The sequence below is a fragment of the Glandiceps talaboti genome, chromosome 3 (assembly GCF_964340395.1).
Source record: "Glandiceps talaboti chromosome 3, keGlaTala1.1, whole genome shotgun sequence".
Classification (NCBI taxonomy): Eukaryota; Metazoa; Hemichordata; class Enteropneusta; family Spengelidae; genus Glandiceps; species Glandiceps talaboti.
Window position 1 is genome coordinate 15,299,786 of NC_135551.1, and position 18,146 is coordinate 15,317,931.

General features: G+C 36.0%; 1 protein-coding gene and 1 long non-coding RNA gene across 3 annotated transcripts; one reads left to right on the plus strand and one right to left on the minus strand.

Annotated features, from left to right (window-relative positions):
* The first annotated feature begins 1,475 nt into the window (after window positions 1-1,475).
* On the plus strand, window positions 1,476-4,375 carry LOC144432583 (uncharacterized). Its single transcript, XR_013480732.1, has 3 exons — window positions 1,476-1,490; window positions 2,394-2,544; window positions 3,180-4,375. It is a non-coding gene; the product is annotated as an uncharacterized LOC144432583 (long non-coding RNA).
* A 677-nt stretch (window positions 4,376-5,052) lies between these two features.
* LOC144454030 (cytochrome P450 20A1-like) lies at window positions 5,053-18,146 on the minus strand. Of its 2 annotated transcripts, XM_078145437.1 has the most exons (11): window positions 17,966-18,146; window positions 14,608-14,681; window positions 13,501-13,670; window positions 12,232-12,377; window positions 11,257-11,424; window positions 10,718-10,781; window positions 9,571-9,747; window positions 9,145-9,268; window positions 8,622-8,736; window positions 7,908-7,972; window positions 5,054-7,144 (listed from the first exon to the last, which is right to left on the minus strand). In XM_078145437.1, exons 1-11 carry the CDS (start codon window positions 18,050-18,052, stop codon window positions 6,895-6,897), a joined length of 1,440 nt encoding a protein of 479 aa, XP_078001563.1. In that variant the 5' UTR covers window positions 18,053-18,146; the 3' UTR covers window positions 5,054-6,894. The 2 variants fall into 2 exon arrangements, with proteins under 2 accessions (XP_078001564.1, XP_078001563.1); XM_078145438.1 differs by lacking the exon at window positions 14,608-14,681 and having other exon boundaries at window positions 5,053-7,144; window positions 17,966-18,100.

Here is an 18,146-nt window from a genome sequence, read left to right on the forward strand (position 1 = left end):
CACTTGCAAAATTGTGTCATGACAGGTTCATTCACACAAGGGAAAGTGTATCAGCAGTGCAGTGATATTTCGTCACCATGCGTTTACGAGAAAGGATTTGGAGACAAAATGTTGTTTACAGCTTATGAATAAAATGGGTTCTTTGTATCATCAGACAAGGTGACCCGTACCGGTGACCAGACACGTACATAAAAGTATTTATAACCACAACAAGGCAATTTGAAGTCGGCTTCTAAGTTTTACTTTAGGATACATCCTTGAAAGCTAAATTAACCGCCATTAGCTAGCCAACGAAGATACTTCATATACTGTCGTAAACAACTTTTTCGGTTAATAATTGATAATGACGCCAGTCACTATATCGTGTTACATCGACAGGCACCTTCATTTCAAAAAGTTCAGTATCTGATTATGGTTCACATAATTAAATTTACTGTGGAAGCTTGAACTTGCACTACCTGCAACTGGGACATTTTTTTCACCAATAACCAAATACATATTCACTAACAATTATTCGTCAATTACATTGTATCTGTTATGCAGTGGTCAATATTATATATAGGTAGTGTAGTGGCAAGTTTAAACCGTGAGCTAAAGCTAGGCTTTGAATATGTCACCATGTTAAAACTGTACTAGTTATAACTTGAGTATCATTTCCCGATCATTACAACCAGAATATATTCACTGAAAACTGTTGATATGAGCTATTGAATGGATGTTGGTGTAACTGTATTCAAAGCAGGACGGCGTTTCAGATGACTTCCATGATCTTGCAAGGTACACTTTGGGGACTTCCAGAGTTTAAAACAACCCTTATTACAAGTTGATTATAGAGGCGCCATTATCAGCGACTTTTGTAATCTACCACATAGAAAAACAGAAGTTTTAGATTGTAGTCTAGATCTACATTTTTGTATCTCAGTAAGCTAAATGCCCGGTTTCTAATTCTTCGGTTGTTTATGTAGTGCCTGTCTTTCATTTTTAATGGTCACAATTTCTTAAGATCTCTTTCATGTGTTTGTCAACTAGAAACATGCTGTAAAGTTCATTTTTTTTGGGTGGTGCTCGGTGTCAATAACTGGCTAAGACTCGAACGATTTTGTTGACAGTTTGAATGTTTTATGAGCAACTGCAAAACTGGGCCGACGCTCGATATCTATTACAAACATTTTATTTGCAATAAAGAAGGTGACGGGTCATATATTATGAGTACATTGCATCATACGAAGGATCAGGTGAAGGATATATATTTGCTGCCCTGGTAGGTACGTATACGTATCATGGCAAAGCTAAAATAACGTTCCATGACCCTAGTTTGCCATTTAATGTTCCCTGTATGCATACCTACCGTGTACACAACATACCCCCCCCCCCCCCCCCACTGCATTCACCTCTGACCAACCTTTGAGAGACTGATTATCTAGAACATGTTGTATTTATTTAGGGCAGCTACAGACGAGACATACCAAGGCCGCTACACAACATTGACGGTGAGTTATTCAGGTAGAGATTTATTATTTATTAATTTATCGTATTTAAGTAGTGTAAATACAAACGTACGTTGATTGTCATTGGCGTCGCTTGGCAGATGACATCGGAGTATATGTAAACCATCGCCCGGTCAAAGTAGAAAACTTTACCAGCAACTATTTGATACTTGTGCAGTAACCATAAACTACGCTATGGAATGCTACCACGACCCAACTATGTACTGTGGGATTAAAATGTCACTCACAAATCCAAATTATTTATAAAAGCGTCAATTATTGCATGACTGCAGCTTCTTAGACGGAACGGATCGGATCGGACCTGTGATAAACTTGCTCCTTGTGTGCTTCGCTCCAGCGATAAGGACTACCGCACACCCCTTGATGTACACTAATAATATGGAACAGTCCACTATCTGAACGACGTCACTCTCCCACTCCCGAAAGACATTAAGACTAAATTATAATTTTGTTGCAATGTAATTTTTGAAAACCCCGACAGAGTTACTTGTTAAGCGTCTTTGACGGCTTTTTTGAGTGTTTTGACTGACTGACTGACTGACTGACCGACCGACCGACCGACCGACCGACCGAGTGGTTGGTTGGTTGGTTGGTTGGTTGGTTGGTTGGTTGGACTAATTAGAAGCTATCAGTCAACAATTCACGCTTTGGTACACAACTTACAACAGAAACATGAAATCGTTTATAAAACTAATTATATGGTTTCGACATACATAAGCAGACCTGGTTCTTATAAACATGTAATCGAATCTCACTTTGATTTATATTCAAATGATTCCACCCAGGCAGAGTGTTTAGATTACCACTCCTGACGTGGACTTGTTTTGCTGCATGGTTCAAAGAAAAAATAGTATTTTCTCTCTTCTTCTCGGAAATTGTAACTAGACGAAGAAGGTGTTTCCTGTAAACAAGAGGAGGATATAAAGAAGTACAGAATTAACAGTTTGTTAGTTGCTGTCAAGCAAGTACGCTACAGAGCAGGACTGGCTGTGGACCTCTTCAATTCCCTGTGACAGCTCTCTGATAACCTCGATCGGTAAGTGAGTACTTAACCATTTAAGCTTGAGTCCATTTATTTGACAAAGTTGATACAACCTGCTTTTGACGATGTGACCGATGATGACGAGACCATTAGGAAAAGAAATGTCGGGTGGTTTTATTAACTAAATATGTTACGTGAAGAAACTCTATGGTCTTTCAGCAATTGGTGTGTCTAGCTCTGTTATGTAAAATGTGTGTATCCCTGACATCATGAACCCATATACAGTAAATTCGTATTTGTCGCTGGGTTTAATACGAACTGGTGTATTCTGTAACATTTAAAGGCTAGAGTGTCCGCCAAACGTTCTCGTATTATTAATGTAAGTGGAGCCACCTATATTCAATGGAATCATTTTTTTGTTCTTGACTAATTTTTCATAGCCCTGCCAGACAACATAATTCGGGCGACGTAACGTGCATGGTAGTTCTGGTATGTCTGGTATTGGTAGCATGTAGTCTGAAAGTTCGACCTGTCGTACCCCCCCCCCCCCCCCATCAGTCAGCACTCATTTGTTATGTGAGAAGCCCGATTTAATGGGGCTGAACAACACGACGTAGTATATCTTGCAGTCCAATGTTGGTTATAACGGCTCTTTAGTGTGTGACTCTATTTGTTTTGTTGAATTACAGTGAACACAATGCGGATTTTATTCTTTACCCTTGCGGTGATCTTTCTGGTCTCGAGCGGAGTGTGTCAACATACGAGTTTAGAAACTGGATGTGTACAATGCTGTACGGGTCAATCAACCACAACGGCAAGAAAAGTTGCTTTCTCTGCGGCCAAGACAAGTTCCACGTCGTCAAATCCGAGCGAGAATATCATTGTATATGATCACGTGTTCACCAATGTTGGTAATGGATACAATCCTCTGACGGGCATTTTCACCTGTCCAGTATCAGGCTACTATTTTTTCACCTTTAACGCTCTGAAATATTACAACAAAAACCTACACATTCAACTGACCAAGAACAATGTACAAATCCTCGCAGCTCATTCTGGAATGGGAAGTGGTGCCTCAGGCCCAGCAGAACTCCAACAAACAGGAAATGACGTCATCATTCCTTGTGACGAAGGTGATCAAGTATGGATGAAGCTACCATACTCTGCTAGTTATCCTTATCAGTTCCACAGCCACCCAAGTCACAAGTATACATCGTTTTCTGGATATATGCTTTTTGCAGCTGACTAGACTGGTATAGAATATAATTTCATCACGTGATTGAGTGTGTTATTCAGTGAAAATTGTTATCCAGTGCATTGCCTTATAAGTACCACCTAAAAGCTGTAATTAATACTGTTTGTGATAAACGATAACAGAGTATTGCTTTTCACTATTCCTATGTCGTAATTTGCTGATGGGGCTTTCATGTATACAGAAATGTGTTTATCCCCATATATTAAACCATTGCGTAAATATGAAACTTCTCAATGCGCCTTATGACAGTATCACGAGTTCAAAAGACACTCGCATTAAAATTCCTTTTTAAATGCAAAATTTTCCAGACCAGAGTATACTGAAAATGACATCACTGAGGGATATTCGATAACGATGGAAAACTTTTTAAAAGTTGAAGATTAAAAGGGTGGCTAGTAATTTTGTTATTATAGATCTATGGGGAAGAGATTTATTTTGCCATTGAAAGCTTTTCCAAAGTAGAATGTTTGATGACAACTTGTACTAAGAAAAAATGGGTTATCATAGAAAAACCCAATTATATTACAATATCAAAATTGTCCTAACATGTTAAATGACATATAGGCAATCTTTTTTAATTTTGAATATTAATATAATAAACTAACGGTTCTAAATTTCATTATCTCTATTGTCTATCCTTTCTTCGTCAAATTATGGGAAGAGAGACAGAGACAGAGTGAGACACAGACAGACAGACAGACAGACAGACAGACAGACAGACAGACAGACAGACAGACAGATAGACAGAGAAGAGAGAGGCACAGACAGACAGACAGACAGACAGACAGACAGACAGACAGACAGACAGACAAAGACAGAGAGAGACAGAGAGAGAAAGAGAGATAGATAGAGACATACATACATACATACATACATACATACATACATACAGACAGACAGACAGACAGACAGACAGACAGAGGGAGAGACATACAGACGGACGGACAGACAGACAGACAGACAGACAGACAGACAGACAGATAGATAGACAGAAACAGACAGACAGACAGACAGACAGACAGACAGACAGACAGACAGACAGACAACGTCAGACAGCTGCACTTATGGATTAAAGGGTGGATGTTGATGAAAAAGGAATACACATGCTATAAACTTGTATGATGAGACATGAGAGCAAGACAAGTTTGTTTATGATTTGTTACACGACAATTTACCGCATTCTATTTCTTATTACTGAACGGTGTTAGATTATGACTACAATAAACGACAAAAAGCCCAAGGTAATTTATGTGTACCCTCTGTTAAAACACATTATGGAAAACAATCGATGACTTACACTGGTGCGACCATATGGAATGCAATAAAACACGACACCAAAAAAGAAACTACGAGACGCCATTTTATTACATCACTGCGGAAAGACTTATTTAAAGAGTATGTTGTATAGCATTGGTTATATATATTTTTTTTCTTATGCGTTGCTTTCTTTCTGCAAAGATAGTGTATTTGAGAGAGGGATGGGGTGGGGTCATAAGGGAGAACTATAATTATTAGACTTTCATTTGCATCTAAGACATCTATTATTATCTACTCCTTCCAGGGGTCAGACCCAACTAGCCTTGCTATTTTCTGACTCCTGTTATCCGAATTCATTCTTTTCCCTTTTGATATAATTGTGATGTTAATTAATTAATTTTTGGGGGGGGGATAATAAATGAATTTCAATTTCAATTTCAAAATGTCAATATATGTAGGTGACGTATGTCTTTAATCGTATCATTAATTTTCAGAAGTATTTATCCACTACCAGGAAACATTAACTAGCATATATAGTCAAGTCGAAGGTGAACTTACACACTGTGCACATGAAAAGATATGTGAACAGGGTACTAGAATAATGTTCTAAAAGACGTTGAAATTTGAAAAACTAAACCTTCAATATGAAAACATAAACCCTCAAAAAAGCAGACGATATACATTTAAGTGAGAATTGATAATAATGGAAATAAACTTTGCTTTCAACCTTCGCATTAATTATTGTTTGAGTAGTTCTTGTTATCTACACTGTGATTCTGTTAATACGTTACGTCAAGTTATTTAGTTCAACTGGGTACTCTTACTTATTCTATATATGCCCTTGCCTGGAGCATAACATTGTTAAATTTTGTTACTTTTTATCAGGCCACCTAAGTCGGAGTTTAAAAACAAGATTTAAATCTTGGGTAAACATGATAGCAAAATGCGGAGTATTGTACAATTTCTGAATTCTCCCGTACATAGTGACCGTACATAACGCAGACAAAAGAAGGCGTTTGCTACTCCTTTAAGATAGACGAACATTTTTTTTGTGTTACCTTTAGCGTGGAAATGTGCAAACACATTTCTCCGAAACAGGTGACAAACTGATAACTACAACATTACCCTTCAACAAGTATGTGTTACATAGTTGTTATAAAGTAAATAATATACTGTGCACAAATGAATAACCTATAATTATGGGGATTATTAAAATAACTAATTTAATATCGTATGCCAATATTTATAAATTTAACGTGTTCACTTATGATTACAAATTATCATTTACGATTCAAGCAAAGGGGTCATATTTGTTTACAAAATATTTTTATTTGTTTATTGTTTCCTTTTTTGCCTTTTTAAAAAAATATCTTTTCCCTACAAGCTGTCATGTAATAAAGTAATGATTTGAAAAACTGGTGTGGTGCGGGTTTTTTTTCTATATCAATTTTAACCTCTTCTTTTGCTGGTATTTAATAAACCAACTTTCCTAGGACTACCTTATCAATTATTTATGAGTTATTTTTACTGAGCGCACTTAATTGGTGACCCTTCAAATCTGTGACCCTTCTCGTCACAATAACCATGAGAAGAGAAAACCAGTAAAAGAAGAGGTAATTGATTTCGAAAAAAAACACAGCACCACCTTTTCAAATCATTACTTTATTACACAGAACCTTGTAGGGAAAATATATTTTTTTAAAGAAAAAAAAAACGGAAACAAAAACAACTATTAGTAAGTAGACATTACACACAAAATATTTGTAAACAAATATGGCCAATTACAAGGACCTATGATTCAAATAACCTATGTCACCAATTACGACGAAATAACACAAATTCCTTTTTTTTTAAATTCAACTTCATGCTTATTGTTATCATGCTGATTGTTCTCATTCACGTTTTGTAGCAATCAACCAAATTTCCTCTCTTGGTTGGGTTACCAGACCAAACTTAGGGATAGCAACCTGCCCCTCCACTAGTTGAAATTTGAAGCTACGAAATAAATCAGCAAGGAAGACCGACACCTCAGCGTATGTCATTCGATATCCAGGACACATTCTCTTTCCAATTCCAAATGGTGAGAATGCCATCTTATGACGCTTTGAGACTTTCTCTTTGGTAAAACGGTCTGGGTCAAATCTAGAAAAACGAAAGAAAATAAGCCTATGGTTTATCTTAATAGGTAGGTTTATTATAATAGGTACCTATAGTAGGTAGGTAGGTAGGTAGGTAGGTGGGTGGGTGGGTAGGTAGAACTATGTAGAGGTAGGTAGGTATAGGTAAGTAGTTAGGTAGGTATGTAGGTTCAACTTGGTTGTCTGAAAAGTTGATGGGTAGGTAACTGATGGATGGATGGATGGATGGATGGATGGATGCCTACAAGTACGTACGTACGTGTGTGTGAATGACTTTTATTTCGACTTATATCTAACTCGTCGACTTATAAACAATGACCATAGATTGGAGGTCAATTACTCAATCCAAGTTAATGAAATCAAAGCAGATGGTGTCAATTTGAATAAATGCGTTACTTAGAATGTGAATCGGTAATAAACAGTTTAATATATATTTTCTATCATTTTCTTCACGAAAACTCGAACCCATTCTGTAATAGTTCAAATCAAGGTGAGAAAATGTCAAAAAAGTTTAATGTCAAATTTCAGCCATTTTAGTCTGCAATATGACCGCTCATTGTTTTGTTAACAATGTGGGAAAACATAACAGTGTCTACTAGTTTCAAAACAAAATGGTTTATCTTCAAATTACTTCTATTATTTTTTTATGCGCCAGGAAGAAGCTTTCGTCTTGTGCATAGAGCCAATGACAAGCTTAGTTTGGAGTGATTTTAAAACCCGTGTATCTACAGAACAGTTGCTGTTCAGATGCGCTACAAACCACTTACTTTTCTGGTTCTGGCCATATCTTCGGATCCAAATGTACCACTCCAAGAGCATATATTACGCCGACCTAAGGGTAAAAAATTCGATGAAATATCAGAAGAACTGGAGACATTTTATACCAAATTACGTTGTATATTTAAATTAGACAGCGAACACGGTCCTTCAGCATGGGTTTTGTGTGCAATTTATTTTCAAATTTCCGACTGTGGCTAAGCATTTCATATAATATGCTCTTCCAACGTTGAAATGAAATAAAAATGTGCCTTGATAGCCCTTTGCCTTCTAGACCTACCTCACATCAGTATTATAACCCGGATGTAGATGTTATAAGTAAGTACACGTATGATGTATGATTTAAGTTCTTACTTATACTGCATTATTATTGAAATATAACTGTATCTCTTTATTATAACCTATATGTTCATGCATCACCCTATTTCGTTCATTATAGGAACTATGAAACAATCCGCCTTGACTCTTAAATCATGTTAAAACCATATATACATGGTTACCTCAAGACACCAAATGTGTACTTTCCTGACCAATTCATTGCGACACATTAGCTACTTTCATTCAAAATATACAGTTGTTTCAGACAGTTTACCTTGATCACTATATGAAATATTATCAATTTAAAGGTATTCAATTTTATATTTTAGAAAATGTATGACGACAGTGCATTCAAATCTCGATTCGTACTTTTTTAGATTACTCACCCCTTTTGGAATGGTATAGCCTTGAACTTCGACGTCCTTGCCAAAGTCTGCTCTGGTAGTGAATGGTGTAATAGTCGCAAGCCTAATTGATTCATCAATCACCTGTCTCAGGTACCTTGAAATATAAGAAAAATAGTTTTCACTAACTCAATAGTTCAATAATTTGGGTTTACTGTTTTTACCTTTGAAAGTGTCACTGAGTGACTTTTAAGAGCACATGTATATATTTTTATTTTCTTTCACACAGTATTGGATGGTGCATGTCTTCGACACATGAAACTACGAATTTTCACTTTAGGTGCTGTGTTGTGTTGTGTCGTGTCATGTCGTGTCGTGTCGTGTCTAGCTTGTCGTGTCGTGTAAAGGGAAGAATGTGAAAAACAGTAATATCTCGTATCAATATATAACAAGAGTTTGTGTCATGGTACTTTTGAATTGTTTTACGTATTAGAATTATAACATATGAAGGTTACGGACTTCCTATATGGTGTGGAACAATAACATATAAAATAATTGTACTTACACCAGTTTGGACTGATTGCTGAAGTCTACTTTCGTCTCTTTACCAAGTACAGCAACAATTTCTTTGCACACTCTGTCTTGAAGTTCAGGTTGTTGAGCCATAAAGTACATCACCCATACCACCACTGAAGTATAAACAGAGTAATTAAGTAGAATCTTTGTATGGTCAAATAACATACATACATACATACATACATACATACATACATACATACATACATACATACATACATACATACATACATACATACGTACGTACGGTACGGTACGGTACACACACACACACACATACATACATACATACATACATACATACATACATACATACACACACATATACATACATACATACATACATACATACATACATACATACATACATACATACATACATTAGACAATAGTATTAGGTAGGTAATATTCTTACTAAACACTGTGGTATGGAAACCATCTACCAAGTAGGTTGAAGCCTCGGCCAAAAGATGTTCCTCTGACTCGCAATGCTCTAGTAAGACATCAATGATAGCCCTCTCTGCATCAGGGGGAGGGTTATTTCGACGCAGCTCAATTACATCTCGAATTAAATCCTTCCATTCTTTCAGAGCTGTGAATAAACATGGTGGATTTAATCAATCTTAACAGGTTTCTTTTCTTGATGTATTGCCCTAAAAATGGCCTGAAGAGAATTCAATACCTTAATGAGCAACTTGACAATCATTTGAAATAAAGGACATGCAGGCCGTAACAGCATCAGTATTACACTGCATCTAAATATGGTTGAGCACATGTAGAATTTGGACAGTAAGTAATACCTTGCTTATCATTTGAATGTATGCAGTCCAATAGGGAACTTGCAAACCCGCCATGTTGAATGTTGTATCATGGGAAATGTGATAATAAATACTAATCACTTAGTATATAGTAAACAATGTTGATACATTGTTTCTGACCACAAATAATCAATTCATAGTTATCCTGACAATTGTATCAGTAGCTCCAGATTAAGTATTGCGGTAACCACAGATAATCCCATAGTCCTTTGCGTCTGAACATGCTCAGTCTGGATTGCAAGTTCCCTATTCAGTTGTGAAAAGTGATTGCCATTTCTACAACTATTAAGGAACTTCATTTTGTTTTTTCCCAAAATGTACTCTTGTTTGTTGAGGTGATAAATATATTAATACATAAGCTTAGATGAACAATGTTGTATTCCCCGGCAAATAACATTTCAAAACTGTCTTATTTATTTTGAGGTTTGCTCATTTACTGTGTCGCTATCCAAAATGGAAAAAAAACTTGGGTAAAAGTAATACCCATGATCATAATCTAAACTGAACTTCTCATTGGTGCTTATGTCACTTCCTGCTATGTGGTAGCAGACAGTGGAAGTAGTGTCTATACGCAGTGCAGCGTCTAAGTCCATACGTCACTTCCGTCACTTCCGTCTAAGGGTACAGACGTTTTGATCGACGTCTCCTCCAATACCGATAAGTGAAAGTGAATGAAATCAACACATTATGTTTAACATTCATAGTTTTATTTCAAATCGTTAAATCACAGAGTATTTGATTTACCTCGATTGAATTCCTCATTCTTCTCCACGTCGGCTGCTATGGTCTTATTCAATATATCCCAGGTCTGATAGAATGAGATAACGGTAAAAAAAAATGATAGTTTTTTTCCAGCATATCAAAAAATGACCTGAATAGTCATATACTAGCAGTTGATTCTACCATGTGCTGTACGAATGGTTTATCAGAATGGTGAAATAACATATATTCCTTACTTGATATACTTCTGTCTACCTATCAAATTATTTACTTATTTATATACACCATCTAAAAGGCATTGCCAAATAACAGGAGAAAGGTTCAGTGTTAGTGCAGGAAGAAATCGGAGTACCCGTGGAAAACCTGCGTTATTCGGTAGAGTCAAACTGAAGGACACTCTTCTTACTTACAGCATGGTAAAATTGAATCAAACTCCGACCGCAGTGGTAAGAGGCAATTGATTTAACCACTCGGACACCGACAACCCGTAAAAGATACTACGTATATTAAGACTGTTAGTATGTAAACATGTTTTCAATGAATTTGAAATAAAGGATACTTACGATATCGTAGTTGTGGAGAAAGGTTATCGCTTTCTTTTCGTCGTCAAAGATATCTCCAAATGAAGCCCGGCTAAAGGCCTTCAAAACTGAAATTGACATGTATTCCGTGAAGGGAATGTGTTCTCCAGCTGGCAATGCAGACAACTTAGCTAGCATTTCGTCACTAACCTACAAAGGAAATATATCGAAGAGATTACTATTCACACACATATATATATATATATATATATATATATATATATATATATATATATATATATATATATATATATATATATATATATATATATATATATATATATATATATATAATTCGGTGAGTGTCAATCTGCTATAAGACAGTGCTCTATACCGCAGTGGCAGAGCGTAATAGTTTTGGTAGTACTGGAACTCTAAAGAAAGAGTTCCAGTACTACCAAAACTATATATATATATATATATATATATATATATATATATATATATATATATAATAATATCATGAACCATATATATATATATATATATATAAATATAATATATATATATAAATATTATAAACAGAATATGCAAAACAGAACATAAGAATAGTTACTTTAGTAAGGAAACTATCATCATAATAAAGATATGATCAGAGATGTGTGTATTTCATAACTATATCATAAAACAGGAGTCTTGTATTGAGAAAAAATATGACGTAAATTTTGGCCGATTTAGTTAATCATATATATCAAGCAATAGCCTGGAGAAAACGGCTGCTTCGTGACCGCTGAACTGTTTGCAATAATGTATATCTATTTTCTTGAAACACAATTGCAAATATGCAGCTGATACTGTGCAATTATTGAAAACTTATCATTAAGAAGAAACTGAAGTGGACCAGCCTGTCTAATTTCATATTCAAAGTTCAGTGAAAGTTAACGTTTGGTAGAATAACATGTTTACTTATTAACCAAAGTATTTCTGTTTTGGTAAAACTTGTAATATTTTTAGTACCTTGTGGAAATGACAGTATTTCTTCTTAACAGCTGCATATCCGAAGGGTACATCAAAGTGCTTGCGACGTCTTTTCACGGTCTCTCCGTTAGTTATGGTCACACTGTCTTTACCATAGATGGGTACCATGAAGTCGAAAAGTTCAACTATCGAGTTGTAAGAAGAACACAAAATATCTTTACAAAAGTCTTACAAATACGGTAACAAATTTACCAAATAGAATGTCGAACAATCTTTGCAAGTGTAAATAGAACGTCACTTTTACCAAAATGAAGAAGGGCAATGGGACATTTTATTTATTTTATAGAACCGTGGCTGCAGCAGATAGAACCACTATTTTTAGCTATTGGACATAAATTTTAGCATCTAGAACAAGCAATTTTAACATATAGAACACCAAGTTTAGCATAGATAACAATCATTTCAGCATATAGAACAGCAGTTTTAGCAAATGGACAGCAGTTTTAGTTAATGGACGGCAATTCTTTAGCATACACAACAGCAATTTCAGTAAACAGAACAAGTATTATATAAAAAAAACACAATTCATGTTGTAAATGCGATGGCGCGATACTACACATTATAGTCTTTCTGGTTTGGTAGTAAACTTTAACCAAATTAATTAATCAGCCATTCGAGCAAGTACTAGTTGAATACAAAAAAAATAATAAACCAATGGAGAACCTCTTCCGCAGACATGACATGTTTAATGCACATGGGCTAGATCTTATCGTTCATCTTTGTCAACGTTGTTTTGTTTCATATGAAAATTTACATTTGTGTTATTCAACAAAGTAAATATGTTAATTAATACTAGCAATCGCGATATCTATTGTGTAACATGTACGTACCCTGAATACATGGTTTTGTAGCATAATGTTAGGATGTCTCCAAAAATAGTGATTGCACAGAACAGGAGGGACGTAACTCATTCATTCTTCAGAACAGGAGTTACACCCACTTGGGTCTTGGTGATCGAATTCCCATTGACGTCAAGATCGTAGAGCAAATGCACAGCGCTACAAGTTACATAGTTACATATTTTGAAGCATATTAATATGATTCTAGGTGAGGGTTATGTAAGCATATGTGTTTACGATATATAAGTAGCGTATGAAGTTGACCCATGCACTTTAAGCAAAAAATAAAAGTATTACAGCAAATGTTTCTCAAATTGCGAAATAACTAATTCTTGTTTATTTAGCCTTACTTTGAATTTTCTTAATCTAAATTATTGATAGTGAAAACTGAATGAGGTACACCACTTACGTGGTCTGTCGAACACCTCGATGTGTTCCTTGAAGGCTTCCGGTGACGCAAAACTTACATAATGACGTTTACCGTACCAAAACGAGGCTATACGACCATATTTGGGATGCAGCTTCATCAGGAATTGGTGCAAACTACCAGCTGCGTCTATATCAGGTAGATTTCCTTTCCTAAAATAAGTCATGATCATGTTATCAGTAAGGCCTAATAAAATCCCGGTTACCCTACCCCACCTAGTTTTTCACACCGACCCTAAACATTTTTTACGTATTCGAGAAAAAAATAATAGAATCGCGAAAAATGCGAAGTGGATGCGGAAACTGACATCAACTTAAAAAGAGACAATATGAAACTGTTCTTCCAATCTGTAATGGCTATACACCTGATGAGAAGAAACCCAAAACACATGTACAGATACCACAATTATGGAAAACAACGGAACACATACCTACCCGAACTAGACACTCTCATTTGACAAAATATTAATATATAAAAAAAGTCTACCAACCCCACCCCATTCTAAAATTGAGCGTAATCGGAAACACACCTTTTTTGTTCAATAGGCCTAAGCTGGCTTGCTGATATGTGTTACATTTATGATATATGTTGATTTAAGATGATTTGCATATCACATTCGGAGGAGAGGGGGGGGGGACAACATATTTTGGAATAAAAAAATGAACAGTACTACTTTAAACCATTACAAAATTGAAACACAACTTAAATGTGCACTTCCTGTAAATAAAGTATTGTTGTTGTTTTCAGATCAGACACCAACAATAGATTCACTAAATATTGTTAAAAGTCCTATAATTGGACATTGTACATGTTAATTAAATGTTAAATCATGATTATGCTGTAGCCACTGATTTTAGGGAGCGGACCACCCAAAAACAAATAAATAAACAAAAAAAAAAAAAAAAAAAAAAAAAAAAAAAAAAAAAAACTCAATTTGATTTTATGTACCCTATTGAGTGAGCAAGTACAAAAATATATTTTCGCACAGTTGTTTTAACACTGTTAAAGGTCAGATATACTTAACGAAACATGTTTTTAAAACTCTCCAGTTGCAACATTAAGAACTATATGAATTATATCAAAACTTACACAGGGTCAGATTTTGACATTCCTGGTATTTTAGCGAAAGCTTTACGGTGGACTTCCTCTGCATTGTATGTAACCTGAGATAAATATTGATAAAATATATGTATTATTATAAAAGTCAGTATAATCGATACAAATTCAATTCAGTGGCCATATGGATGTGGATTGGGATAATTATTTGTTATAATTTATATAATTATGACCCCCTCCCGCCCTTCCAACTTTCAACATGTTTGGACAAAATTCACATGAAATTTCATAATATTGGAACACATGGGCACCAAGGGATAGTTCTGTCAGTACATGATTATGTATGATAAATCAACACATTAGGGGTGAGGTCAATAGTTCAATGTAGGACAAAAAGCTAAAAACATTTAGTCCCCCCCCCCCTAACTTAATTGGCCAAAATTTAACATGTCAATCCAATTTCAAATCACTATGTAGTAATACTATGAATACAAATCCAGTATGTAGTGAGGAAAAATAGTTCTTTTGTTGACACTTTATGTTAGTGCTGTGGTATAGTGAAAATTCTTCCATTTCTCAATTTGGGGGATATTTAAATAAAAAATAAATAATTGCATGTTTAGGTGTACAAACAGACCCATTAAAAAGTAAAATAGTTTCTGTAGGTTGACATTTAGTAGGTTGAGAGATGAAATTCTAGCGTTAGACACTGAACGTAGTGTTATATTTTTGATATGGTCGACTCAAACTTTTCTGTTTCGCACGTCAATGGTTTCGCTTGACCGGCAATACAGGGAGTGTGGTTGTTGATACATTTCAACAAGTCTAACATTTATAATACAGTTCCTCTTTAAGTCATGGTAGTAAAGTTAATTTTCTTCGCAAGGACAACTCATACGAAATTACATTCCGTCCACCCTAAATCTCCAATTCATGAGTACGTACAGCGATCGAAAAACATATAACACTTCACTTCACTTCCAAACACGAGTTTGTTTCGCGTTCGAATGTTGACAACAGCGCCCGTTTCAGTCTGCGCCGAAAGTTGCGTCGTTGACGTAATTCGAATTTGACACCTCTCCTACCTTAACGCAACACATTCCAATTCAGTAATTGGTGAGATGAACAAATGTATCAAGAAACGAAGGGCTAGATTATGAGCTTATCTAACATAAGCACGTAGTGTTTCAACAAATGTCTGCCTATTTAATGTCAGCTCTGCGCTAGTCGCTTTACTCGGAAATATTCAGTGAGTCAAAGATTTCGACATCCGCACGTAATTCCTGGCATAGCTACACATACAACATACTTTTCATGCTTAATATGTAAAGGTTTACAACTCTGTTTTCATAGCTTACTTTTAATTTATTATCGGTCTGAAACACTCGTAAATTTGAATGTCAAAAACTGTCTATTTTATAACTATTACGTGACTGCGTGAACTCTTAAGACTTGTTTACCCCAACCACTGTATGAACTTTACTTGACTCTTTACTTTTCAGACTCAGACCATTAACGAATTCATAGTGGTCTGAGCTTTTTACAAGCGCCATGACATGTTATATGTCTGTAGACAGAACCTCAGCTTCGGTGCAACTTTATTTCTTACGCAGTAGTAGAGAGTAGTGGCTATACAAGAAACCCTCAATGACGTGATCTAACACGGCACAGTACATTGAATTACTTCCATGACTTCAGACATTATACCACGCGCAAGCCAAGTTGTACGTGTTTAAGAACCGATCGCGAAAATATGACAGTTATGCCCTAGTTGTTTTGTACCAAATTTAGAGTCGTTATTTTCTCCGTTTTTTCCTAAAGATAAGATTACTCATTTAGGTTACTTTTATCATACAACAAAATATTTCTTCGACCGGCCAGAAAATATGTGTGAGTTTTAGCACTTCTTATCTTTCGACTCGGAGTAACAAGGCCCCTGGGTTACTCATATTTGTAATGGACATTGGTTTGTTTGCCAGTAAGAAGTACAAATGATAAATCTCACTACTAAATAAAACTGTGAAAATATAACAATTTATATAAATGTATTGGTGGTGAGGTGGGGGGTGAGGCATATAAGATCATCAAAGAACTGTTTGTCAGGATATTGATACCGTTACCCTATCCCCATACACGTTGTAATTATTCATCATAAAGGTTAATAGTTACTTTTATGTATGAAAAAAAGGTTATTCTGGATTTAATAGTCACATCACATAGCAAATTCTCTCTCTTTTTATCCATTGTTACCCACCCTCCATCGCACAGTCAACCTGACAGGGACCTTTTATGTGACTGTCTAGTTACTTATATTTCAGTGCCGAAACCAGGAATGTTGAGACAGTAATTAAATGTTAACTTACAAAAGGCGAAAAAATGCAGAGCTCTTAAATTTAGAAATGAAAAGAAGGATGGTAACAAAATGGAATGAAGCGTATATACAAGGATAGACCTCAAAAGCCGGGGTACAAAGGTGATGAAACGTGACATCGCCAAGCATTTCATAGGTCTTTGCACTGCATTCGCTGTTATCCAACAAAGCATTTTTATCATCAAAGGAATTATAGGAGAACGTCATTCGTACATTTCTCTCAACTATAGGTCATTTGACTTGTCTAGAACTGATGTCAGTCACACAGCGTTCAGATAAACAATTAAACAAAGATAAACTTTGCGTTTATCAAAGTGACACTGGCGATCATGAGCGGCGCATAATCGAAGCCGTTTGATGCAAATTGCATTGTGCTGACTCTTACTCTGCCGCGGCACTCCATCCCGGCAACCACCGGCACGTTTCTTTTTGTTCTCGTTAATGAGCTCATTAATAACACGCTCCCGCGGCAGCAGCAATCAGAGCGGACCGACACAAGGGGGCCGGCACCGGCACACTGCGGCACTACGGTCTGTCTGATAGTGATCGCTTCCCTTAAGTCAAAGAGTGTGGGGTCACAAATAAAGACATACACCCGTCAAGAACAACAGCATAGCCCACATGAACATAATTTAGGGTCACAACTTCAGAGAGTTATAAAAATTGAACTCTTACTACGTCATTACTCGTCTCTATTATAGACCCTGCTGTATACAACCATGGATGTATTAGTGAGATACATCCATGATACAACTAATACAAGACTTTTGAAGTTCTATGACATATGGAACAATATATCGATGTTAGCCACGTCACCACATACGTCTCTCTCTCTCTCTTTCTTTCCAGTCTTACCCATCCTCTGCGTCACTGTCTAAGTGTCTTGTAAGGTGCCTAAATACATCTAGAGTGTACGTGCACTCACATACAAACCATCACTTCAGATATACATTTTAGTGCATTCCACACGTGATTGCGATGCAGTTCGTTGTTAACACCAAACCACACAATGATACGTACCTTGTTAGGATCATTTGAACCCTTCATGTGATAGTACGCAATGCAAATAATCACAATCAATATAGCCGCAACAACAAAGTCAGCCATCTTTCCATAACAGTCCTGGAGTACTAGTGTTGTCACTGCTCACTCTGTTACTGATCTGCTAGTAAGTATATGTTCGAAAAGCCGGCAGGTTTTA

Excerpts from the sequence above, each read along its gene's own strand:
- LOC144454030 (XM_078145437.1), bottom strand. The coding sequence starts at position 18,052 with ATGGCTGACTTTGTTGTTGCGGCTATATTGATTGTGATTATTTGCATT. Across the intron at positions 14,682-17,965 it reads GTTCAAATGATCCTAACAAG|GTTACATACAATGCAGAGGA; the intron begins GTACGTATCATT and ends TATTTATCTCAG. Across the intron at positions 7,145-7,907 it reads ATATGGCCAGAACCAGAAAA|ATTTGACCCAGACCGTTTTA; the intron begins GTAAGTGGTTTG and ends TCGTTTTTCTAG.